This window comes from Salvelinus fontinalis, chromosome 36 (genome assembly GCF_029448725.1).
Source record: "Salvelinus fontinalis isolate EN_2023a chromosome 36, ASM2944872v1, whole genome shotgun sequence".
Taxonomy (NCBI): Eukaryota; Metazoa; Chordata; class Actinopteri; order Salmoniformes; family Salmonidae; genus Salvelinus; species Salvelinus fontinalis.
Window position 1 is genome coordinate 30,795,468 of NC_074700.1, and position 25,546 is coordinate 30,821,013.

The following is a 25,546-nucleotide window of genomic DNA, read 5'->3' on the forward strand; positions in this document are numbered from 1 at the left end:
GGAATTTTTCCTAGCCACCGTGCTACTACATCTGCATGCTGTTTGGGGTTTTACTCAATGAAAGCTGATGAAATCTAATGTTGCGTCACGCCACGCCCAATGGCAGCGTCCAAGCTGCTTAATCTAGCTGATGATCCCTGTACTAAAGGATCCTCTAATTACATATGCTGCTTTTGTTTACATCGGGAACATTGTCAACGTAACCTAGAGTTTCTACTAGCTAGTATCTTCTTGACTTCATCAAGTTTAGTAAAATAGCCAGTGGTGTCTAGTGGAGACTATAATGCAACCTAAATTAACTTTATTTCTCATTATTTCAATTCACAAGATAGAATGAAGGTGCCTGTCAGTCTTCCAAACTTGAACGTCGTTGATTCTTCAGCTAAGCCGCGGGCTGATCTTTATCTTGAGCAGATGGGAGCCGGAACATAATTGCAAATAAGAAGCCCAAACAGATATAATATTTGACTTAAAACATAATCATTTCAGACTTTGCTTACATTTGTATATGATCACCTGTCTTTCTGTTATTCGTTGGAAATACTTGGGAACAGATTTGAATCACTTGGAGCTGATTTCCTGGTGTTTTTACAGTCTTCAGTCTTCAATGTCCAACAAATAATCTTTTATTTGGGGGGGGGCCCAAATAAAACCTCCCGCGGGCCAAATTTGACACCGTGGGCTGCCAGTTCGTGAACCCTGATTTAGTACAGCCACTACCAACAATATAAGAGTACTTGCTAAAAACTGGACCAAAGCTATTGTACTGACACATAACGGATGATTATGGTACACTAGAGGAAACTAGAATAGGGAAGTGTTTTCCCCTCTGCTCCGTTCTCAAAATAACACGCTCTGTGTCGCTGGTAGAACGCGATGTTGCTGGCATAGCAACGCGCCGCTTATAGTGGATCTAAAGCGTTAGCTAGCTCACACACTCCCGTTAGCGTTAGCATTTGCATTAAGAATGAATGGGCAGTTAGCAAGCTGGTTAGCGATGTTAGCCGTTTCCTTCAACTAAACCCCCCTTAACCTGTACCTTTCTTTCCATTAAACCCCTCTTAACCTGGACATCTCCTTCCATTAAACCCCCTTAACCTGGACATCTCTTCCCATTGAACCCTCCTTAACCTGGACATCCGCCTCATCCCTGTTCTGATCAGACATGAAATTAAAAGTCATAGAGATCTATAATTCATGATTGATTCCAAATTCTGTTATAAATAACCTCTGCTCCTCCTCTCCGTCCCTCCAGACTCCCTGCAGTTCTCTGTCTCTGAAGAGGAGGTTCCCCCTGAGCAGCAGCACTGTGAGCAGAAGTGGAGCCCCAGTCTGGGTCAGAAGGACCCAGAGACCATACAGATTAAAGAGGAACAGGAGGAAGTCAGGACCAGTCAGGAGGAAGAGCAGCTTCAAGTTCTGGAGGCTGATATCGTAGAGTTCAATTTCACTCCTTCCTGTGTGAAAAGTGAACGTGATCAGGAGGACCCACTTTGGTCCTTGACTCTTCCCCAAACCCAGACTGTGGAGAACAGAGAGAGTGACTCTAACCCAGTGGATCTGAAACCTTTTGTCCATGTGACCCACTTAAATGGTCTTGACCTTCCAGATAATGACAGCAATGCCTCCAGCCACAGTTCAGCCGTAAGCAGCGACACAGTAGGACTTGACAGCAGCCCACCATTGGATCCCAGTCCACCATTGGAGAAACGCTGTTCCAAACCCAGCACCACAGCTAGAAAAACTTACCACTGCTGTGACTGTGGTGCAACATTTGCTCTGATAGCTGACCTGCAGAGACATATGACTCTCTTCAGTAAGAGACCCAGTGAATGTAGTTCCTGCCAAAAACGCTACAACTCCACCTGTAAACTAAAGGCCCATGTCCGACGCTGTCACGGTGGGAAACCCTGCACCTGCCCTGTTTGTGGAAAGACCTTCAAATACAAAGGCTATCTTTCCAAGCACTTAAGGATTCACACAGGAGAGAAACCATTCAGCTGTGGTGACTGTGGGAAAAGATTCACTCAGAAAGGGAACCTAACCGAACATGTACTGACTCACACAGGAGAGAAATCATTTAGCTGTGGTGACTGTGGGAAAAGCTTCAGTCTCAAGAAGACACTAACGGATCATATACGGACTCACACAGGAGAGAAACCATTTAGCTGTGGTGACTGTGGGAAAAGCTTCAATAAGAAGGGACACCTTTCCGTGCATCAACTGACTCACACAGGTGAGAAACCTTTTAGCTGTGGTGACTGTGGGAAAAGCTTCAGTCAGAAGGGGAACCTAAGTATTCATAAACTGACTCACATAGGAGAGAAACCTTTTAGCTGTGGAGAATGCGGGAAAAGCTTTGGGCTCAAGCGGCACCTAACCATGCATAAACTGACTCACACAGGAGAGAAACCATTCAGCTGTGGAGACTGCGGGAAAAGCTTTAATCGCAAGGAGGTCTTAACCATGCATATACGGACTCACACAGGAGAGAAACCATTTATCTGTGGTGACTGTGGGAAAAGCTTCAGGCATAAAGGGTCCCTTAAGATACATATATTGGCTCACACAGGAGAGAAACCATTTAGCTGCGGTGACTGTGGGAAAAGCTTCAATCAAAGGGGGAACCTAAACATGCATATAAGGACTCATACCAGAGATAATTCATTTTGCTGTGGAGACTGTGGGAAAAGCTTCAATCAGAGGGGGAACCTAACCACTCATATACGGACTCACAGCAGAGATAATTCCTTTCTCTGTGGTGACTGTGGGGAAAACTTCGATGAGAAGGGGCACCTAACTGAACATATACGGACTCACACAGGAGAGAAACCATACAGGTGTGGTGACTGTGGGAAAAGCTTCATTCAGAAGGCGGACCTAAGGAGGCATATACTGACTCACACAGGAGAGAAACCTCATGGCTGCTCCGTCTGTGGTAAAAAATTCACTCAGAAGTCTCATCTGCTGAGGCATGTGGATAAAATCCACAAAGGAAGAAAACAGGACAGAAACTGAAAGAGTGAAGAGCATTAGGACAAAGAGATTGTTTGTCAGGTAAGTGAATAAAAAGGCAGGATGTGGACAAATCTCTTAGGAAGCAACAGTGAGTTATGGCCCTCATCAAATATGCAGACGACATGGCTCTGGTTGCTTGCCTGGAGGTCAAGTCCTTCTCCAGCTACTCCCAGTTCATTGACTGCCTCTTGACGTGGTTTGACAATATCTTAGGAGCTCAGTCTGGGTCTCAACTTACTATTAAGACTCAGAATAGTAGAATACACCGGGTCCAATTCAGACATGTGGTTGTGCATCAGCAGTTTGTTTGTCACTGACAGTCACTCAATTAGCGATGTCGGCTAACAATTTTTAGATTGGAAGTTAGTCTAGCCAACTATCTAACCTGAGTAGTAATCACTGCTGAATACCGACCGGGCAGGGAATGTGCCCAGGGGCCCATATTAACATGGAATAAGTCATTACGGCAGGGGGGTGGCAGGGCAGGGGGGTTAAGGGGGGTTAAGGGCAGAACCCTAGTGGTTAGAGCATTGGGCCAGTAACCAAAAGGTTGCTAGATCGAATCCCTGAGCTGACAAGGTAAACATCTGTCCTTCTGCCCCTGAATAAGGCAGTTAACCCACTGTTCCTAGGAGGTAATTGTAAATAAGAATTTGTTCTTAACCGACTTAAATAAAGTTAAATTACAGTCACGATCGTCGTAAAGTGAAAGAGAGGAGGACCAAGGCGCAGCGTGATAGCAATACATCTTTACTTTAATGAAGACGAAAACGAAGAACACTATACAAACAAATCAAAACAATAAACCGACGAACGTGAAGCTATACAAACTAAGTGCTAACATGCAACATAGACATAGACAATCACCCACAAACTACCTAATGACTATGGTTGCCTAAATATGTCTCCCAATCAGAGACAACGATAGACAGCTGTCTCTAATTGAGAACCAATCTAGGCAACCATAGACATACATACACCTAGACTAAACATTGCCCCATAAACATACAAAAAACCCTAGACAATACAAAACACATACATCCCCCATGTCACACCCTGACCTAACTAAAATAATAAAGAAAACAAAGATAACTAAGGCCAGGGCGTGACAATTACAAATAAAAAAAAATACAAAATGTGTAGAATTGCAGGAATTTAGCTGTAAAACTGCAAGAAAAAAAATCTCTCCACCCCATGGCAAAATGTGTAGAACAGCAGGAAATGAATTTTAAAACATACATTTCTCTTCACCATCAGGGGCATACTCAAATGTTTTACCGCGAGGTGGGGGGCACCCCAACCAAATCTCTCAGGGCCCCAAAAGGCGGGAGCCGACCTTGGATTTACTTTTGTAAAACACATTTATTTGGTTTGAATGATGATCAAACACTACAGATTAAGATTCCTTTATTGTACAGTTCCAAATTCAACTCCCGTTTCCATGTCAACCCCTCCTAAAGAGACGCATTCAGAAAGTATTCAGACCCCTTAATTTTTACTTATCAATCTACACACGATACCCCATAATGACAAAGCAAAAAAATATATAAATATTTTTACTTAAATATTATAATTATTTTTGCAAATTCATGAAAAATAAAAAACAGATACCTTATTTACATAAGTATTCAGACCCTTTGCTATGAGACTCGAAATTGAGCTCAGGTGCATCCTGTTTCCATTGATCATCAGATGTTTCTACAATTTGATTGGAGTCCACCTGTGGTAAATTCAATTGATTGGACATGATTTGGAAAGGCACACACCTGTCTATATAAGGTCCCACAGTTGACAGTGCATGTCAGAGCAAAAACCAAGCCATGAGGTTGAAGGAATTGTCCGTAGAGCTCCGAGACAGGATTGTGTCGAGGCACAGATCTGGGGAAGGGTTCCAAAAACAAGTAGAAGCGTTGAAGGTTCCCAAGAACACAGTGGCCTCCATCATTCTTAAATTGAATAAGTTTGGAACCACCAAGACTTCCTAGAGCTGGCCCCCTGGCCAGACTGAGAAATCGGGGGAGAAGGGCCTTGGCCAGGGAGGTGACCAAGAACCGGATGGTCACTCTGACAGAGCTCCAGAGTTCCTCTGTGGAGATGGGAGAACCTTCCAGAAGGACAACCATCTCTGCAGCACTCCACCAATCAGGCCTTTATGGTAGAGTGGCCAGATGGAAGCCACTCCTCAGTAAAAGGCACATGACGGCCCGCTTGGAGTTTGCCAAAGGGTACCTAAAAGACTCTCAAACCATGAGAAACAAGATTCTCTGGTCTGATGAAACAAATACTGAACTCTTTGGCCTGAATGTCAAGCGTCACGTCTGGAGGAAACCTGGCACCATCGCTATGGTGAAGCATGGTGGTGGCAGCATCATGCTGTGGGGATGTTTTGCAGAGGCAGGGACTGGGATCAAGGATCAAGGGAAAGATGAACGGATCAAAATACAGAGAGATCCTTGATGAAAACCTAATCCAGAACGCTCACAACCTCAAACTGGGGCGAAGGTTCACCTTCCAACAGGACAACGAACCTAAGCACTCAGCCAAGATAACGCAGGAGTGGCTTCGGAACAAGTCTCTGAATGTCCTTGAGTGGCCCAGCCAGAGCCCGGACTTGAACCCGATCTAACATCTCTAGAGAGACCTGAAGAAAGCCGTGTAGTGACGGTCCCCATCCAACCTGACAGAACTTGAGAGGATCTACAGAGAAGAATGGGAGAAACTCCCCAAATACAGGTGTGCCAAGCTTGTAGCGTCATACCCAAGAAGACTCAAGGCTGTAATCGCTGCCAAAGGTGCTTCAACAAAGTACTGAGTAAAGGGTCTGAATACTTATGTAAATGTGATATTTTCATTTATTTGTAATCAATTTGATAAAAATGTCTAAAAACCTGTTTTTGCTTTTTTATTATGGAGTATTGTGATGTCATTATGGGTCATTGTGTGTAGATTGACGAGGGGGGAATTTAAAAAAAATTCATTTTAGAATAAGGCTGTAACGTAACAATGTGGAAAAGACAAGGGGGTCTGAATACATTCTGAATGCATTGTTTATAGAGGTTGGAGCAGGGGGCTGCCATACTATGACTCCTGTGAAGCAGTTGTTATGGGGGATTAAGGGCAGGACAGCAGGTATGGCATCTAGGATTTGATAGCAGCAACCACTCACTTCTTGGGATTGGAACCCTCCGTTTGCCTCTTAAACGCTAGGCTACCTACCGCCTGTTGATGGACAGTATTGTAGGAAATAAGGCACCGGACCACAGCCATATATACTGAACAAAAATATAAATGTAGTGTCGTTTCATGCACTGAAATAAAATATCCCAGAAAATGTTCCATACGCACAAAAAGCTTATTTCTCTCATATGTTGTGCACAAATTTGTTTACATCCCTGTTAGTGAGCATTTCTCATTTGTCAATATAATCCATCCACCTGACAGGTGTGGCATATCAAGAAGCTGATTAAACAGTACGATCATTACACAGGTGCACCTTGTGCTGGGGACAAAATAGGCCACTTTAAAATATACAGTTTTGTCACGCAAAAACAATGCCACAGATGTCTCAAGTTTTGAGGGAATGTGCAATTGGCATGCTGACTGCAGTAATGTCCATCTGTTGCCAGATAATTAAATGTTAAGCTGCCTTCAACGTTGTTTTAGAGATTAAGGCAGTGAGTGCAACCGGCCTCACAACCGCAGACCACGTGTAACCACACCAGCCCAGGACCTCCACACACGGCTTCTTCACCTGTGGGATTGTCTGTTGCTGATGATTTGCCCTTTAAACAGCTGCATATGTTCAAGATATCATAGTGTCCACTACAAAAAGGAAAACAATAGGCCTATAGCCAATACAGAATATGGCATTCATTTTTCACATGTAAATAGCACTTTTCAGTGGTGCTCAAAACATGCCATTCCATGAGGGCAGCATTTATTTTTCAACTCGAATCAATGAGCCCAATCAGTCCTCCATAACAACAAAATCATGAACAACAGAATAAGGCTGGCTAATAAGTCCTTAGTTGTGGGGTTATGCTCAGGTAAAACCATGGCTAATCTATACTTCCATATTTCCAAGTCCTCTTTTTGAAGATCAAGGGGAATAACATTTATTGGATCGATTGAAATTCTGATAGACTTTGGTTTTTAATGTAAAGATATAATTGAATCATATTATTATTTGTAGTAGAAAGTAATGGGCTAGAGGAAGCCTATATAACCAACCCATAAAGTAAAATGTAACATCCATGTATATATATATGGCCAGCTATGTAAACTTTAACATTGATTGATCTTGCAATAAATGTCATTCAACTGGTAACATACATTTTTGTATTCTTCTAATGCCTCTTAAAAGGGGGAAGTAATCTAAAAGTAACTAAATGTAATCAGATTACGTTACAGAGTTTGGGGTAATCCAAAAGTTACACTACTGATTACAATTTTGGACAGGTAACTAGTAACTTGTAACCCACCCAACCCTGAGCATACAGTATAGATAATATCCACAAAGAGAGAAAAACAGACCATAGAAATAACATCTTCAGTCAGAAGAATAAAAAGGAATAAAAAGGCAGGAATAAAAAGGCAGGATCTAACACTCTGAGGAAAGGGAAGCAACTCCAGACCATTTATACTATGGGCCTCAGATAAATACGTATACTATACCATGGACTTAATGTTGTAAAACAATGTATGTAAATAAAGTTTGATTTGAATTATGAGGTAATGATCAAACAGTACAGAGTATTGTAGGAATTTCACAGTTCTGATGTTCAAAGTCTGTTTAATTTTTCCCTTCATTACAAACAACAATATCTGATCATTTGATTTTGGTCAGGCTGATGTAATTGATACGTGAAATTAAAAATAATTCCAGAAAAGGCATCCTTGCATTTGTCCAAGAGTATTTCTCATAAATTCTGACATAATGCTGCTCATTCTTCATGTTGATTTAATCTTGTATGGAGTAATGATAAACTGTTGACTCCTGGGGAATAATTGATTCTCCCAGATCATCCTGTACTATGATAACCACTATTTGTGTACATGTAGTCGTCGTTTTCCTTTACTACTGGTCTGTAGGCTGCCTTGCACAGTAAACTCCCATCCAGCTGGCGGCCCTGTTGTGTTTCTGGGTTCGTCACCAACTAGAACAAAGAATGTCCTAAGATTCCTAGACTAGAACACGGAAGTAGAATTGGTAAGGAGTTTTTATTTTTTCTGTTCCTTGTGTGGAGTAAAGAAAATACATACTGACCAAACTGAATAGGCTACCCAGATCTAATTTTACTGAAAATGTCTAAACTACAGATGTTGCGTTTGATTTTAAATGAGCGTTTAACGGCGGCTGCTGTGGATATTTTTGGGGCAGTTGAGAAAACGGTAGTAGAGTACCAGGAGGAGAATGATCGGCTACGGAGACTTCTGCGGAGGACACCAGAGATACAACTATGTCGAATAGGTTAGTATGTAGATACTGATAGCTAGCTATAGTTCCACTTTATTGATAAATTGTTAACGGATCACCACTTCATACATGTTGAAGAAGTTGTTTTTAAACTTACCGTGTATTAATAAAAACATTGTCATAAAAACAGGAAGTGATTTTAATTTGTAATAAAAAAAAATATAAACTTTAGAAGTAAATAGCCTCTCTTCAATTACTGAGAAGTAATTGAAAATGGATTCTAGTTTTTAATTATTAAATTGGCATTATAGTTAACCTAGTCTTGAATTTACTGGCTTAAAAATTCAAATTGACCCCAACCCTGATGTCTAAAGCCTGATAGAGCCCCACAGTGGAGGTGTAATAATACCCATAAAACCCACAGTGGAGGTGTAATAATACCCATAAAACTTAGCGGTCAGAGGTTAATGGTTGCAATCGTTTATCCACCATTCATTTTTCCCATAGGGGATTTTAGAAACACTTATAATAAGGACTGTGTTTAATGTAGGCTTAACCCCGGTGTGACGTTTTGATAACCATGTAAATCTCTCTCAGACAAGGTGACTTTTATCAATGTATTCGCCACTGGCGGTCGGTGCTGTTAAAGATTGAGGACAATATTTTTTGCTTTTATGAGCACGGCCTTATTTCTATTACAGCATATTGGATGACTGTCATTCATATTCCATTCACCCAGTTTAATGTAACATTAATGGGTTTAGGCTAGAGGTCAACCGATTATGATTTTTCACCGCCGATACTGATACCGATTTATTGGAGGGCCAAAAAAATCCGATATCGATTAATCGGTCGATTTTATTTAAAAAAAAAATGTATTTGTAATAATTACAACAATACTGAATGAACACTAACTTAATATAATACATCAATAAAGTCAATTTATCCTCAAATAAATAATGAAACATGATCAATTTGGTTTAAATAATTGAAAAACAAAGTGTTGGAGAAGAAAGTAAAAGTGCAATATGTGCCATGTAAGAAATGTAAAGTTTAAGTTCCTTGCTCAGAACAAGAGAACATATGAAAGCTGGTGGTTCCTTTTAACATGAGTCTTCAATATTCCCAGGTAAGAAGTTTTAGGTTGTAGTTATTATAGGAATTATAGGGCTATTTCTCTCTATACGATTTGTATTTCATATACCTTTGACTATTGGATGTTCTTATAGGCACTTTAGTATTGCCAGTGTAATAGTATAGCTTCTGTCCCTCTCCTCGCTCCTACCTGGGCTCAAACCAGGAACACATTGACAACAGCCACCCTCAAAGCAGCATTATCCATGCAGAGCAAGGGGAACAACTACTCCAAGTCTCAGAGCGAGTGACGTTTGAAACGCTATTAGCGCGCACCCCGCTAACTAGCTAGCCATTTCACATCGGTTACACCAGCCTAATCTCGGGAGTTGATAGGCTTGAAGCATTGCGAAGAGCTGCTGGCAAAATGCACAAACGTGCTGTTTGAATGAATGCTTACGAGCCTGCTGCTGCCTACCATCGCTCAGTCAGACTGCTCTATCAAATCATAGACTTAATTATAATATAATAACACACAGAAATACGAGCCTTTGGTCATTAATATGGTCGAATCCGGAAACTATCATCTCAAAAACAAAACGTTTATTCTTTCAGTGAAATACGGAACCGTTCCGTATTTTATCTAAAGCGTGGCATCCATAAGTCTAAATATTCCTGTTACATTGCACAACATTCAATGTTATATCATTATTACGTAAAAATCTGGCAAATTAGTTTGCAACGAGCCAGGCGGCCCAAACTGTTGCATATACCCTGACTCTGCGTGCAATGAACTCAAGAGAAGTGACACAATTTCACCTGGTTAATATTGACTGCTAACCTGGATTTTTAGCTAAATATGCAGGTTTAAAAATATATACTTCTGTGTATTGATTTTAAGAAAGGCATTGATGTTTATGGTTAGGTACAGTCGTGCAACGATTGGGCTTATGGTGGAAAATACTTATTTTCCACCATAATTTGCAAATAAATTCATAAAAAATCCTACAATGTGATTTTCTGGATTTTTTCCCCTAATTTTGTCTGTCATAGTTGAAGTGTACCTATGATGAAAATTACAGGCCTCTCTCATCTTATTAAGTGGGAGAACTTGCACAATTGGTGGCTGACTAAATACTTTTTTGCCCCACTGTACTTGTGTATTGATTTAAGAAATGCATTGATGTTTATGGTTAGGTACACGTTGGAGCAACGACAGTCCTGTTTCGCGAATGCGCACTGCATCGATTATATGCAACGCAGGACACGCTAGTTAAACTAGTAATATCATCAACCATGTGTAGTTAACTAGTGATTATGATTGATTGTTTTTTATAAGATAAGTTTAATGCTAGCTAGCAACTTACCTTGGCTTCTTACTGCATTCGTGTAACAGGCAGGCTCCTCGTGGAGTGCAATGTAAAGCAGGTGGTTAGAGCGTTGGACTAGTTAACCGTAAGGTTGCAAGATTGAATCCCTGAGCTGACAAGGTAAAAATCTGTCGTTCTGCCCCTGAATAAGACAGTTAACACACTGTTCCTAGGCCGTCATTGAAAATAAGAATGTGTTCTTAACTGACTTGCCTCGTTAAATAAAGGTGTAAAAAAAAAAAAAAGAAAACGGTGTCCAAAATTACCGATTGTTATGAAAACTTGAAATCGGCCCTAATTAATCGACCATTCCGATTAATCGGTCGACCTCTAGTTTAGGCTACTACATGATACTCACATTTTCCCTTTAGCCATCATGAGATTGCTACAACTTAGCCTATGAATGAAAGTTTACAACATAGATGCATGCACAGTTTGAGAAACATTTTAGGTGACAGACAGCGTTTAATACCGCCATGCAGACTCTTGCCTGCATCTAACTGATCTAGTTATTAATCCAACAGTTGCAAACAAGAGTTTCTATTGGACAGATTCAGGTATGTTTATCCCCGTTTTTATTAGCTAACGTCATAGTCAACATAGCTACTAGAACTAACACGTTAGTAAACCTGCTACCGTCATGCAGTACAGTGTAGTCAGCAAGCAGTTTAGCAGTAACACCGGTGGGCCCCAGTGGCAATAAATTAATTAAACCAAAAGCTTACCTTGACTTGGAAGAGTTCCAGTGTTGGATCGCCATATCCAGCTAGCTAACATAGCATCCATTTTTGTTTGAGTAGGCTGAACTAGCTAGCTGCATTCGCTAAGTAAGTGGAAGTGAAAAGAATATGAAATATAGCTATTTCTCTCGCTCTTCATTTTTGAAGAAATTAATTTGTTCAAAAGTGTTCAACTATTGTCTTTCTCTCTTTGAGTCAACTACTCACCACATGTTATGCAGTGCGGTGCTAGCTAGCTGTAGCTTATGCTTTTAATACTAGTTTAATTCTCTGATCCTATGATTGTGTGGACAACATGTCAGTTCATGCTGCAAGAGGTCTGATAGGCTGGAGGACGTCGTCTCGAAGTTGTTATAATTACTTTTATTGAAGGGGGGGTGAGATCCATGAGCCTCCTAGGTTTTGTATTGAAGTCAATGTACTCAGAGGAGGATGGAAGCTAGCTGTCCTCCAGCTACACCATGGTGCTACCCTACAGAATGTTGCTGAGGCTACTGTAGACCTTCATTGCAAAACAGTGTGTTTTAATCAATTATTTGGTGATGTCAATATATTTAGTATAGTTTTATCTAAGAAGGATAACTTTTTTTAAAAATGAAATTCACTGAGGAGGATGGTCCCCCCCCTTCCTCTGAGGAGCCTCCACTGATATTCGGCTTTATTTACTCTCAGATTCGAAAACGCTAATTAGCATCAAAGTAGATCTCATGCGGAACTACAAATCCCTGCATGCTCCTGCACATCATCTCTATCTGACACCTTTGCTAACAGGTATTCTGTCAATTAAATATTTGCACAAGACAGTTCACAGAATTGTCCATTTAAAGAAATGTAGCCAATTTATTCATTACTACATTTTAGATAACATTAGATAGTTAATCCAGAGATTCTTACCTTTGCCTAGATTCAGCAGTCTTGTCCAGAGCATCATGGTGTTTGTAGTTCTTTATGATAGCCACATGAGAGCTGATTATCATTTCATTTGTGGGGGATAAATATAGGCAAATATATTAATAAAAGTCACCTTGTCCTAGAGAGATTTACACGGTTATCAAAACGTCACGCCAGGGTTAGCCTCCTTATTTTAAGTCATTGTAAAGGGTAAGCCTACACAAAACACAGTCCTTATTTTAAGTCATTGTAAAGGGTAAGCCTACACAAAACACAGCCCTTATTTTAAGTCATTGTAAAGGGTAAGCCTACACAAAACACAGCCCTTATTTTACATACCAACACTAACCATGGTGGGGTGACTGAATTTAACAGTTACATACCAACACTAACCATGGTGGGGTGACTGAATTTAACAGTTACATACCAACACTAACCATGGTGGGGTGACTGAATTTAATAAAGTATTTGGTGTTTTATTAGGATTCCCATTAGCTGTTGCAAAAGCGGCAGCTACTCTTCCTGGGGTCCACATGAAACATGACATCATCCAGAACATTAATAGACAAAAACAGCTCAAGGACAGAATTACAGAAAACATTTTTAATGGCACACGTAGCCTACATATCAATACATACTCACAAAATATTTAGGTCAAGTAGAGGAGAGACGTTGTGAGGTGTTGCTTTCTGTTTTTTTAAACAGGTTTGCTTTTCATTTTGAGCAATTTGAGATGGAACAGAGTTCCATGAGACAATGGCTCTTTATAATACTGTACGCTTTCTTGAATTTGTTCTGGATTTGGGGACTGTGGTAACCTCTACTCCTCCTCTCAGTCCCTCCAGAATCCCTGCAGCTCTCTGTCTCTGAAGAGGAGGTTCCCCCTGAGCAGCAGCACTGTGAGCAGGAGTGGAGTCCCAGTCTGGGACAGGAGGACCCAGAGACCACACAGATTAAAGAGGAACAGGAGGAAGTCAGGACCAGTCAGGAGGAAGAGCAGATTCAAGGGTTGGAGCCTGATGTCATGGAGTTCATATTTACTCCTTCCTGTGTGAAAAGTGAATGTGATCAGGAGGACCCACGTCAAGAAGCCGTACTAGCTGAACACGCAACTCTCAGTCCACTGAAAACATCTAAACTACAGTCGTTTCGAGAGTTTTTAAATGAGCGTTTAACGGCATTTGCTGCTGTGGAGATTTCCAGGGAATTTGCGAAAGCGGTAGCAGAGTACCAGGAGGAGAATGATCGGCTACGGAGACTTCTGCGGATCACACCGGAGATACAACTATGTAGAATAGGTTTGTATGTAGATCTACTGATAGTTAACTATAGTTGTACTCAATGAAAATGTTTTTATTCACTTTTACTGTACATGGATACAAACGTGTGTCACGAAAACCAGGAAGTTATTTGAATAAAATAGGTTCTAGAATTTACTGACTTTAGAAACAGAAAAAAAAGAAACCGATGCAAATGTCTTACATTTTATCTCTCGGTCGTTCGACCTTCATCAGAGAAAATCTCCCCAAACAGTGAGACAGATGAGGCCACTAAGGCTGCGTTTATACAGGCAGACCAATTCTGATTCCCCCCCACCCACGCTAATTGGTCTTTTAACCAATCAAATCAGATCATTTTCAGTGCTGATCTGATTGGTCAATAAAATGGGAAAGAGATTAGACTTGGGCAGCCTTAGCAGCCAGAGATAATTACAGACACCTGCCGTAATCTAAAGTAACAACAAAGTGCCACTAGATATCATATCAGATAGAACAGAATATATAGATGTAATTCTACAAATACAAAAGGAGGTGTTTGTATCAGGAATCCATACTCTCAGACAGAGAACAATACAGATGACAGTCTGCAACAAAAAGAAAGACAAGGTAAACACATAACACTTGTGCATTCAGAAAGTATTCAGACCGCTTGACTTTTTCCACATTTTGTTACGTTACAGCCTTATTCTAAGGCTCTAATTGTTCCCCCCCCCCCCTCAATCTACACACAATACCCCATAATGACATCACAATACCCCATAATGACGAAGCAAAAACAGGCTTTTAGAATTTTTTGCAAATGTATACTTTTTTAAAAACTGAAATATCACATTAACATAAGTATACAGACCCTTTACTCAGGACTTTGTTGAAGCAACTTTAGCAATTACAGCCTCAACTCGAGTGTTCTTGGGTGTGATGCCACAAGCTTGGCACACCTGTATTTGGGGAGTTTCTCCCATTCTTCTCTGCAGATCTGGTTGGGCCACTCAAGGACATTCAGAGACTTGTCCCGAAGCAACTCCTGTGTTGTCTTGGCTTTGTGCCTAGGGTCGTAGTCCTGTTGGAAGGTGAACCTTCACCCCAGTCTGAGGTCCTGAGCTCTCTGGAGCAGGTTTTCATCAAGGATCTCTCTGTACTTCAAATCAAATTGTATTGGTCACATACACATATTTAGCAGATGTTATTGCGAGTGTATTGAAATGCTTGTGTTCCTTGCTCCAACTGTGCAGTAGTATCTAACAATTCACAATACACACATCTAAAAAGTAAAAGAATGGAATTAAGAAATATATAAATATTAGGACGAGCATTGTTGGAATGGCATTGACTAAAATACAGTAGAATAGTGTAGACATTTGAGTAAAGCAGTATGTAAACATTATTAAAGTGACCAGTGATTCCATGTCTATGTATATATGGCAGCACTCTCTAAGGTGCAGGGTTGAGTAACCGGGTGGCAGCCGGCTAGTGATTGCTATTTAACAGTCTGCTGGCTTTGAGATAGAAAAACAGCTTCTGTCTCTCGGTCCCCGCTTTGATGCACCTGTACTGACCTCGCCTTCTGGACGATAGCGGGGTGAACAGGCAGTGGATTGGGTGGTTGTTGTCTTTGATGATCTTTTTGGCCTTCCTGTGACATCGGGTGCTGTAGGTGTCCTGGAGGGCAGGTAGTTTGCCCCCGGTGATGCGTTGTGCAGACCTCACTACCCTCTGGAGAGCCTTACGGTTGCGGGCGGTGCAGTTGCCGTACCAGGCGGTGATACAGCCCGACAGGATGCTATCGGTTGTGCATCTGTCAAAGTTTCTGAGGGTCTTAGGGGCCAAGCCCACCGTTGCGTCTTCTTCACAACACTGTCTGTGTGGGTGGACCATTTCAGATTGTCAGTGATGTGTACGCCGAGGAAATTGAAGCTTTCCACCTTCTCCACTGCAGTCCCGTCGATGTGAATGGGGGACGTGCTCCCTCTGCTGTCTCCTAAAGTACACGATCAGCTACGTTTTGTTGACGTTGAGGGAGAGGTTATTTTCCTGGCACCACTCCGCCAGGGCCCTCACCTCCTCCCTGTAGGCTGTCTCGTCATTGTTGGTAATCAGGCCTACTACTGTTGTGTCGTCTGCAAACTTGATGATTGAGTTGGAGGCGTAAAGTTTATATCCAGAAGGGTTGTCTTGGTTACACTTCCACCTGGAATTGAAGACACATTGTTAGAGCACCGGACAAAGTGACAAGGTTATTTTCATTCTTGCTTCAGCTCTGTTTCAAGCATCTGGATGTCTGGCCCACGTACATGTTGTCACAAACACAGCGTAGGATGTAAATCACATGTCATGTGACCACGTCTTTAACACTACTTTTTTTCCCCAGACATAGGATGTCTGAACTCTGAGGTTTTTACCAGGGACCTCACAATCCGATAAATCGTCATTCAGTCCTAACGGCTGCAGGGTATCGAGTAGGGCTGGGCGATATGGCCTAAAAGTAATATCTACATTTTTTTTCAGAGGTTTGGATGATTCACAAATCTCGATTTCTTGTTTTTCTCCAAACAAATTAAAAAAGGCCAAGACATAATTCTTAATTGAATATTCTTTATTAAAATAAAAAAATACACAAGGCCTCAAGGCCTATTTGTGCAAAACAACTGAACACACACCTACAAGTCTATTCTATTGTTTAGGAATGTTGGCTGCATCCCGCTACCGGGATCGATATGACAACAGCCAGTGAAAGTGCAGGGCGCCAAATTCAAACAGAAATCTCATAATAAAAATTCCTCAAACATACATGTGTTTTATATCATTTTAAAGGTCATCTTGTTGTTAATCCCACCACAGTGTCCAATTTCAAATAGGATTTTCAGCGAAAGCACTACAAACGATTGTTAGGTCAAACCAAACCACAATAAGCACAGCCATTTTTCCAGCTAAAGATGGCAGTCACAAAAAGCAGAAATAGAGATTAAATTAATCACTAACCTTTGATCTTCATCAGATGACACTCATAGGACTTCATGTTACACAATACATGCATGTTTTGTTTGATTAAGTTCATATTTATAACAAAAAATCTGAGTTTACATTGGCGCGTTACATTCACTAGTTCCAAAAACATCAAGTGATTTTGCATAGCCACATCGTTTGAACAGAAATACTCATCATAAATGTAGATGATAATACAAGTTATACACATGGAATTATAGATATACCTCTCCTTAATGCAACCGCTGTGTCAGATTTCAAAAAAACTTTACAGAAAAAGCAAATCATGCAATAATCTGAGACAGAGCTCAGAACAATAGCCAAATTAGCCGCCATGTTGGGGTCAACAGAAACCAGAAAATACATGATAAATGTTTCCTTACCTTTAATGAACTTCATCAGAATGCAGTCCTAGGAATCCCAGGTCCACAATAAATGCTTGATTTGTTCAATAATGTCCGTTATTTATGTCCAATTAGCTACTTTGGTTAGCGCGTCAGCGGTAAACAATTCCAAAGTCACAAAGCGCATCCACTATAACGTGACGAAATGTCCAAAAGTTCCGTAGCAGTCAGTAGAAACATGTCAAACGATGTACTGAATCAATCTTTAGAATGTTGTTAACATAGATCTTGAATAACGTTCCAACCGGAGAATTAGATTGACTTCAGAAGAGTGGTGGAACGGAGGTCCTCCTCATGTATAGGCGCCTGCGAAAGCATGGTCAGCTCGTGGCAGACCTGACTAATTCCTGTCTCCTTCGGCCCCCCTTCACATTAGAGTCATCAGACAAAGTTCTGTTGACTGTTGACATCTAGTGGAAGCCGTAGGAAGTGAAAACTCATCAATATCTCGCTGTAATTTCAATGGGAGCTTGGTTGAAAATCTGCCACCTCAGAAAAAATTCAAACAGGAAGTGGAACTTCTCAGGTTTTTGCCTACCATATGACTTCTGTTATACTCACAGACATAATTTCTAAAACAGTTTTAGAAACTTCAGAGTGTTTTCTATCCAATATGAATAATAATATGCATATATTAGCAGCTGGGACTGAGGAGCAGGCAGTTTACTATGGGCACCTTTCATCCAAGCTACTCAATACTGCCCCTGCAGCCATAAGAAGTTAACCACTAGCTGTTTGAATATGTAATTTATATATAATCATTTTTTGAAAATGTATTAATTTAGTTAATTTGTTATAATTAAAACAGCCTGTGGTTCTTTGCTATTGGATTGGCAGAATGACACAACTACTAACACATTAGCCTACAGCTGGCCTGAACATCAGTTTTTTGAATGCACTTTAATTATCCAATGTCACACTTACCGATGGCGAGGTGAAGCCTGTCCCCAAAGCACTGCAGGCCGGTCCAGCAAGCGCAATGCTTTTATCATGTTGCTCCGGCTGTCAGGCACACCTGTCGGTATTCCCTCATCTTCCACGATGCCAGAGAGTCCCTGGGCTATTACTTCACCCATATGATCATCAGGAAAGTAAGACGTCTGGAGGCAGCCATTTTGCAATTTCCAGTAGTCATTTATGTAGTGGACTGTCAAACGTAGGTACGGCTCAGACATTCTGCTCGACCATAGATCGGCTGTAGTGGAACAATAACACACACTAGCCAGCTTCTCTGCGACTCTTTCGCGGGTAGCAGTGTATAATCACGGCAGGGCTTCTTCAGTGAAATACTTGCGGCTTGGCAGCTGATATGTGGTCAACTGTGTTAGCAGCTTTTTAAAGCCTGGCTTTTGTACTGTAAAGATAACTTTAGCATAGTAATAGGTCACTGCATCCGTTATCTCCTTCCACCTCAAACCTTTCTTGTCATAAGAGATAACATTTGAAAAGGATGCGGCTATGGTAGTTTGTCTTAGCTGACGTTTTGTGAATCGGGCGACTGGAATCGGTATTGCGTAGTCTCATGCATTCCACCGCGTGTTTCAGTTGAAGGGGTTGTTTGTGCTGCTGCTTTTCGTAGCAATTGTATTTCGACACATTTTACACAGGACATTCGTTATCAGACCTCTTAAACCCGAACCATTTCCATATTACTGAAAAAACATTGCTGCCCTTTTTGGGGGATTATTTTATCGCTACACTTCTCCGGCGTGGTTACAATTTGTAAAAGGCTGTCTAGGGTTGTGATTGGTGGATAACCTCTGTGCACGGCTTGTCATGCAATTGGGACATGATTGGGCTGACAGAGAAGAGACCGTGAGATGCTGCTGTGGCAAAACGTTACAACATTATAACAGAACTTCGATTCTTGCGATACAGGCATTTTACAAATCACGCTAAAATATATCCAAAAAAACTCGATATAGCCCAGCCCTAGTATCAAGGCTGTATAGCTGGGTAACCTCTGTATCCAGGCTGTATAGCTGGGTAACCTCTGTATCCAGGCTGTATATCTGGGTAACCTCTGTATCCAGGCTGTATATCTGGGTAACCTCTGTATCCAGGCTGTATAGCAGGGTAACCTCTGTATCCAGGCTGTATAGCAGGGTAACCTCTGTATCCAGGCTGTATAGCTGGGTAACCTCTCTATCCAGGCTGTATAGCTGGGTAACCTCTCTATCCAGGCTGTATAGCAAGGTAACCTCTGTATCAAGGCTGTATAGCTGGGTAGCCTCTGTATCAAGGCTGTATAGCTAGGTAACCTCTATCCAGGCTGTATAGCTGGGTAACCTCTGTATCAAGGCTGTATAGCTGGGTAACCTCTGTATCCAGGCTGTATAGCAAGGTAACCTCTGTATCAAGGCTGTATAGCCTCTGTATCAAGGCTGTATAGCTGGGTAACCTCTGTATCAAGGCTGTATAGCTAGGTAACCTCTCTATCCAGGCTGTATAGCTGGGTAACCTCTGTATCAAGGCTGTATAGCTGGGTAACCTCTGTATCCAGGCTGTATAGCTAGGTAACCTCTGTATCCAGGCTGTATATCTGGGTAACCTCTGTATCCAGGCTGTATATCTGGGTAACCTCTGTATCCAGGCTGTATATCTGGGTAACCTCTCTATCCAGGCTGTATAGCTAGGTAACCTCTGTATCCAGGCTGTATAGGTAACCTCTGTATCCAGGCTGTATAGCAAGGTAACCTCTGTATCCAGGCTGTATAGCTAGGTAACCTCTCTATCCAGGCTGTATAGCTAGGTAACCTCTGTATCAAGGCTGTATAGCAGGGTAACCTCTGTATTAAGGCTGTATATCTGGGTAATCTCTCTATCAAGGCTGTATAGCTGGGTAACCTCTGTATCCAGGCTGGGTAACCTCTGTATCCAGGCTGTATAGCAAGGTAACCTCTGTATCAAGGCTGTATAGCTGGGTAGCCTCTGTATCAAGGCTGTATAGCTGGGTAACCTCTGTATCAAGGCTGTATAGCTAGGTAACCTCTGTATCAAGGCTGTATAGCTAGGTAACCTCTGTATCCAGGCTGTATAGCTGGGTAACCTCTGTATCCAGGCTGTATAGCTGGGTAACCTCTCTATCCAGGCTGTATAGCTGGGTAACCTCTCTATCCAGGCTGGGTAACCTCTGTATCCAGGCTCTATAGCTGGGTAACCTCTGTATCCAGGCTGTATAGCTGGGTAACCTCTGTATCCAGGCTGTATAGCTGGGTAACCTCTGTATCCAGGCTGTATAGCTGGGTAACCTCTCTATCCAGGCTGTATAGCTGGGTAACCTCTGTATCAAGGCTGGGTAACCTCTGTATCAAGGCTGTATAGCTGGGTAACCTCTGTATCCAGGCTGTATAGCTGGGTAACCTCTCTATCCAGGCTGGGTAACCTCTGTATCCAGGCTGGGTAACCTCTGTATCCAGGCTGGGTAACCTCTGTATCCAGGCTGGGTAACCTCTGTATCCAGGCTGTATAGCAGGGTAACCTATGTATCCAGGCTGTATAGCTGGGTAACCTCTGTATCCAGGCTGTATAGCTAGGTAACCTCTGTATCCAGGCTGTATAGCTAGGTAACCTCTGTATCCAGGCTGTATAGGTAACCTCTGTATCCAGGCTGTATAGCTAGGTAACCTCTGTATCCAGGCTGTATAGCTAGGTAACCTCTGTATCCAGGCTGTATAGCTAGGTAACCTCTGTATCCAGGCTGGGTAACCTCTGTATCCAGGCTGTATAGCTAGGTAAACTCTGCTCCTCCTCTCCTTCCCTTCAGACTCCCTGCAGCTGTCTGTCTCTGAAGAGGACGTTCCCCCTGAGCAGCAGCACTGTGAGCAGGAGTGGAGCCCCAGTCTGGGGCAGAAGGACCCAGAGACCACACAGATTAAAGAGGAACAGGAGGAAGTCAGGACCAGTCAGGAGGAAGAGCAGCTTCAAGGTCTGGAGCCTGATATCATGAAATTCATATTCACTCCTTCCTGTGTGAAAAGTGAATGTGATCAGGAGGACCAAACCAAGACTGTGGAGAACAGAGAGAGTGACTCTAAACCAGTGGATCTCAAACCTTTTATCACTGTGACCCACATTAAGGGTCTCAACATTCCCTGTGACTCTACAGATAATCAAAACAATGCCTCCAGCCACAGCTCAGCCGTAAGCAGCTACACAGTAGGACTTGACAGCAGTCCACTATTTGAAAAACACTGTTCCAAAACCAGCACCACATCTAGAAAAACTCACAGCTGCCGTGACTGTGGTGAAACATTTGCTAAAAAAGCTGACCTGAAGAGACATGTGACTCTCACCAAGAACAGACCCAGTGAATGCAGCTTTTGCAAAAAAAGCTACAACTCCACCTGTAAACTGAAGGCCCATGTCCGACTCTGTCACATTGGGAAACCCTGCACCTGCCCTGTTTGTGGAATGACCTTCAAACACAAAGGAATTCTGTCCAAGCACATGAGGATTCACACAGGAGAGAAACCATTTAGCTGCGGTGACTGTGGGAAAAGCTTCAATCGGATGGGGCACCTAAACATGCACAAAGTGACTCACACAGGAGAGAAACCATTTAGCTGTGGTGACTGTGGGAAAAGCTTCAATCGGAAGGGGCACCTAACCATGCACAAACTGATTCACACCGGCGAGAAACCATTTAGCTGTGCTGACTGCGGGAAAAGCTTCAATCGGAAGGGCCACCTAACCATGCACAATCTGACTCACACAGGAGAGAAACCATTTAGCTGCGGTGACTGTGGGAAAAGCTTCAATCGGAAGGGGCACCTAACCATGCACAAAGTGACTCACACAGGAGAGAAAGCATTTAGCTGTGGTGACTGTGGGAAAAGCTTCAATCAGAAAGGGGACCTAAGGAGGCACAAACTAATTCACACAGGAGAGAAACAACATGGCTGCTCTGTCTGTGGTAAAGGATTCACTCAGAAGACGAATCTGCTGAGGCATGTGGATAAAGTCCACAAAGGAAGAAAACAGGACATAAACTAAAAGAAGAAAGGACATTAGGACAAAGATTGTCTGTCAGGCCGTATCACAACCGGCCGTGATTGGGAGTCCCATAGGGCGGCGCACAATTGGCCCAGCATTGTCCTGGTTTGGCCGGGGTAGGCCGTCATTGTAAGTAAGAATTTGTTCTTAACTGACTTGCCTAGATAAATAAAAGGTCAGGTAAGTGAATAAAAAGGCAGGATGTGGACAAATCTCTTAGGAAGCAACAGTGAGTTATGGCCCTCATCAAATATGCAGACGACATGGCTCTGGTTGCTTGCCTGGAGGTCAAGTCCATCTCCAGCTACTCCCAGTTCATTGACTGCCTCTTGACGTGGTTTGACAATATCTTAGGAGCTCAGTCTGGGTCTCAACTTACTATTAAGACTCAGAATAGTAGAATACACCGGGTCCAATTCAGACATGTGGTTGTGCATCAGCAGTTTGTTTGTCACTGACAGTCACTCAATTAGCCATGTCAGACAAAGCGAAAACAGGTCTTCAGAAATGTTTGCAAATGTATTAAAAAATGTAACAGAAATACCTTCTTTACTTAACTATTCAGGTGCATCCTGTTTCCATTGATCATCAGATGTTTCTACAACTTGGAGTCCACCTGTAAATTCAATTGATTGGACATGATTTGGAAAGGCACACACTTGTCTATATAAGGTCCCACAGTTGACAGTGCATGTCAGAGCAAAAACCAAGCCATGAGGTCGAAGGAATTGTCCGTAGAGCTCCGAGACAGCAATGTGTCGAGGCACAGATCTGGGGAAGGGTACAAAAAAACAATCTGCAGAATTGAAGGTCCCCAAGAACACAGTGGCCTCCATCATTCTTAACCTCTCTAGGGTACGTGAGACGGTAGTGTTCCACCTCTTCAACAGCCAGTGAAACTGCAGGGTGCCAAATTCAAAACAACAGAAATCCCATAATTAAAATTCCTCAAACATACATGTATTTTACACCATTTTAAAGATACACTTGTTGTAAATCCAGCCACAGTGTCCGATTTCAAAAAGGCTTTACGACGAAAGCAAACCAAATGATTATGTTAGGCGAGTGCCTATTCACAGAATAACACAGCCATTTTTCCAGCCAAAGAGACGATTCACAAAAAGCAGAAATATAGATAAAATATAGATAAAATCACTAACCTTTGATGATCTTCATCAGATGACACTCATAGGACTTCATGTTACACAATACGTGTATGTTTTGTTCGGTAAAGTTCATATTTATATCCAAAAATCTGAGTTTACATTGGTCGCGTTATGTTCAGTAGTTCCAAAACAACCTTTGATTTTGCAGAGAGCCACATCAATTTACAGGAATACTCATAATAAACATTGCTCAAAGATACAACTGTTATGCATGGCATTTTAGATGCACTCCTCAATGCAACCGCTGTGTCAGATTTCAAAAAAGCTTTACGGAAAAAGCAAACCATGAAATAATCTGAGTCGACGCTCAGAGCCCAATCAAGACACAAATATATCCGCCATATTATGCAGTCAACAAAACTCATAAATAGCATTATAAATCTTCACTTACCTTTGCTGATCTTCGTCGGAATGCACTCCCAGGACTCCCACAAGAAATGTTTGTTTTGTTCGGTAATGTCCATTATTTATGTCCAAATAGTTACTTTTGTTAGCGCGTTTGGTAAACAAATCCAAAGTCACGAAGCGCGTTCACTAAAAGCAGACGAAATGTCAAAAAGTTCCGTAACAGTCAGTAGAAACATGTCAAACGATGTATTGAATCAATCTTTAGGATGTTTTTAGATGTGTGTAGATTGATGAGAGAAACAAAATGTAATGTTAGAATATGGCTGTAAAGTAACAATTTGGAAAAGTTGAGGTGTCTGAATATTTTCAGAATGTACTGTGTATAAAGAGGTAGGAGCTGCCATACTACGGCTCCTGTGAAGCAGTTGTTGTGGGGGGTTAAGTGCCTTGCTCAAGGGCACGACAGCAGGTATGGCATCTAGGATTTGATACCAGCAACCACTCACTTGTCCAATGGGATTGGAACCCTCCGCTTGTGGTCTTGCCTCTCTTAACCACTAGACTACCTACCACCTGTTGGAGGAAAGTATTGTAGGAAACTCACAGGTCCCCTGTTCAAAGTCTCTTGATGTTTTAAAAACTGAAATTCCTGATTGTTTGTTTTGATGAGAGAATAGTCTGACCTGATGTTATTGATACATAAAAAATATCATCCTTCCATCTGTCCAAGAGTATTTATCATAGATTGTCCTAATGCTGCTAATAAATGATATTGATTTAATCTTTCAGGAAGTAACGATATACAGTCGACTCCTGATAGGTGCATTCTGTGGTTTAGTGCACACTCACATCAGTATCAGCTGTCAGGAGTCACCTATCTTACAATTAGTTCTGTCTTTCTACTAAATGATCATCCTATATCACCACCATGTTACTCATTACAACTATTTCCCCTCATTGTAGTTATCCATAATCACTGGGCTGTACCTTAGTAAAACCCTGTAGAAAAGGCCGTCCTGCTCCCCTCCTCTCTACCCAACTCGGCTGTGCCGCACGCACACCATGAAACACACAAGAGAGAACAGATGGAACATTGTCCAGGCTTGACGTAGAAACGGGTGAACAGTGATGGACCACTGAGCCATTGACGGCCTGCCTGCACCAGGTGGCACGTAGAAACAGGTGAACAGTTATGGACCACTGAACCATTGACGGCCTGCCTGCACCAGGTGGCTGTGTTACGAGTGGGCACCGGACTACAGCCATATACAGTGACAAAGACAAAGTATGTGAACCCTTTGGAAATACCTGGATTTCTACATAAATTGGTCATCAAATTTGATCTGATCTTCATCTAGGTCACAACAATAGACAAAACAGTCTGCTTAAACTAATAACGCACAAACAATTATACATTTGTCTTTATTGAACACACCGTGTAAACATTCACAGTGCAGGGTGGGAAAAGTATGTGAACCCTTGGATTTAATAACTAGTTAACCCTCCTTTGGCAGCAATAACCTCAACCAAATGTTTTCTGTAGTTGCGGATCATACCTGCACAACGGTCAGTAGGAATTTTGGACCAATCTTCTTTGCAAAACTGTTTCAGTTCAGCAATATCCTTGGGTGTTCTTCACTGGTGTGAAGTGCTCTCTTGAGGTCATGCCACAGCATCTCAATCCGGTTGAGGTCAGGACTGACTGGGCCACTCCAGAAGGCGTTCTGTTGAAGCCATTCTGTTGTTGATTTACTTCTGTGTTTTAGGTCGTTGTTCTATTGCATCACCTATCTTCTTTTGAATTTCTATTGGCAGACAGCCTAACATTTCCCTGCAAAATGTCTTGATAAACTTAGGAATTC

General features: G+C 41.9%; 2 protein-coding genes and 1 long non-coding RNA gene across 6 annotated transcripts in view; 2 read left to right on the forward strand and 1 right to left on the reverse strand.

Annotated features, from left to right (window-relative positions):
* The window catches only part of LOC129835749 (oocyte zinc finger protein XlCOF6-like), a 64,409-nt gene extending 56,498 nt beyond the window's left edge, over positions 1-7,911 (forward strand). For both annotated transcript variants that reach the window (XM_055901510.1, XM_055901511.1), the window contains one exon: positions 1,256-7,911. In XM_055901510.1, the coding sequence (XP_055757485.1) occupies positions 1,256-3,018 (1,763 nt within the window). In that variant the 3' untranslated portion in view covers positions 3,019-7,911. The remainder of the gene's footprint in view (positions 1-1,255) is intronic.
* Positions 7,912-8,108: 197 nt separating this feature from the next.
* Positions 8,109-24,465, forward strand: LOC129835760 (zinc finger protein 892-like). Of its 2 annotated transcripts, XR_008756514.1 has the most exons (4): positions 8,109-8,488; positions 13,346-13,807; positions 20,942-22,299; positions 22,736-24,465. XR_008756514.1 is itself a non-coding variant. In XM_055901534.1 (3 exons), the coding sequence occupies exons 1-3, from the start codon at positions 8,323-8,325 to the stop codon at positions 22,168-22,170; spliced, it is 1,857 nt and encodes a 618-aa protein (XP_055757509.1). In that variant the 5' UTR covers positions 8,109-8,322; the 3' UTR covers positions 22,171-24,465. The 2 variants fall into 2 exon arrangements, 1 of the variants encoding a protein (XP_055757509.1); XM_055901534.1 differs by having other exon boundaries at positions 20,942-24,465.
* LOC129835787 (uncharacterized) lies at positions 13,098-18,900 on the reverse strand. 2 transcript variants are annotated; one of them, XR_008756537.1, is made up of 2 exons: positions 18,100-18,900; positions 13,098-15,977 (listed from the first exon to the last, which is right to left on the reverse strand). It is a non-coding gene; the product is annotated as an uncharacterized LOC129835787 (long non-coding RNA). The 2 variants fall into 2 exon arrangements; XR_008756536.1 differs by lacking the exon at positions 18,100-18,900 and adding an exon at positions 17,155-17,889.
* Positions 24,466-25,546: the final 1,081 nt, after the last annotated feature.

What these genes read in the sequence shown, in the direction of transcription:
- LOC129835760 (XM_055901534.1), top strand. Translation starts at nt 8,323, where the DNA reads ATGTCTAAACTACAGATGTTGCGTTTGATTTTAAATGAGCGTTTAACG. An exon ending in GATACAACTATGTCGAATAG is followed by an intron (nt 8,489 to 13,345) that starts GTTAGTATGTAG and finishes TCCTCCTCTCAG; the next exon opens with TCCCTCCAGAATCCCTGCAG. An exon ending in GATACAACTATGTAGAATAG is followed by an intron (nt 13,808 to 20,941) that starts GTTTGTATGTAG and finishes CCTTCCCTTCAG; the next exon opens with ACTCCCTGCAGCTGTCTGTC.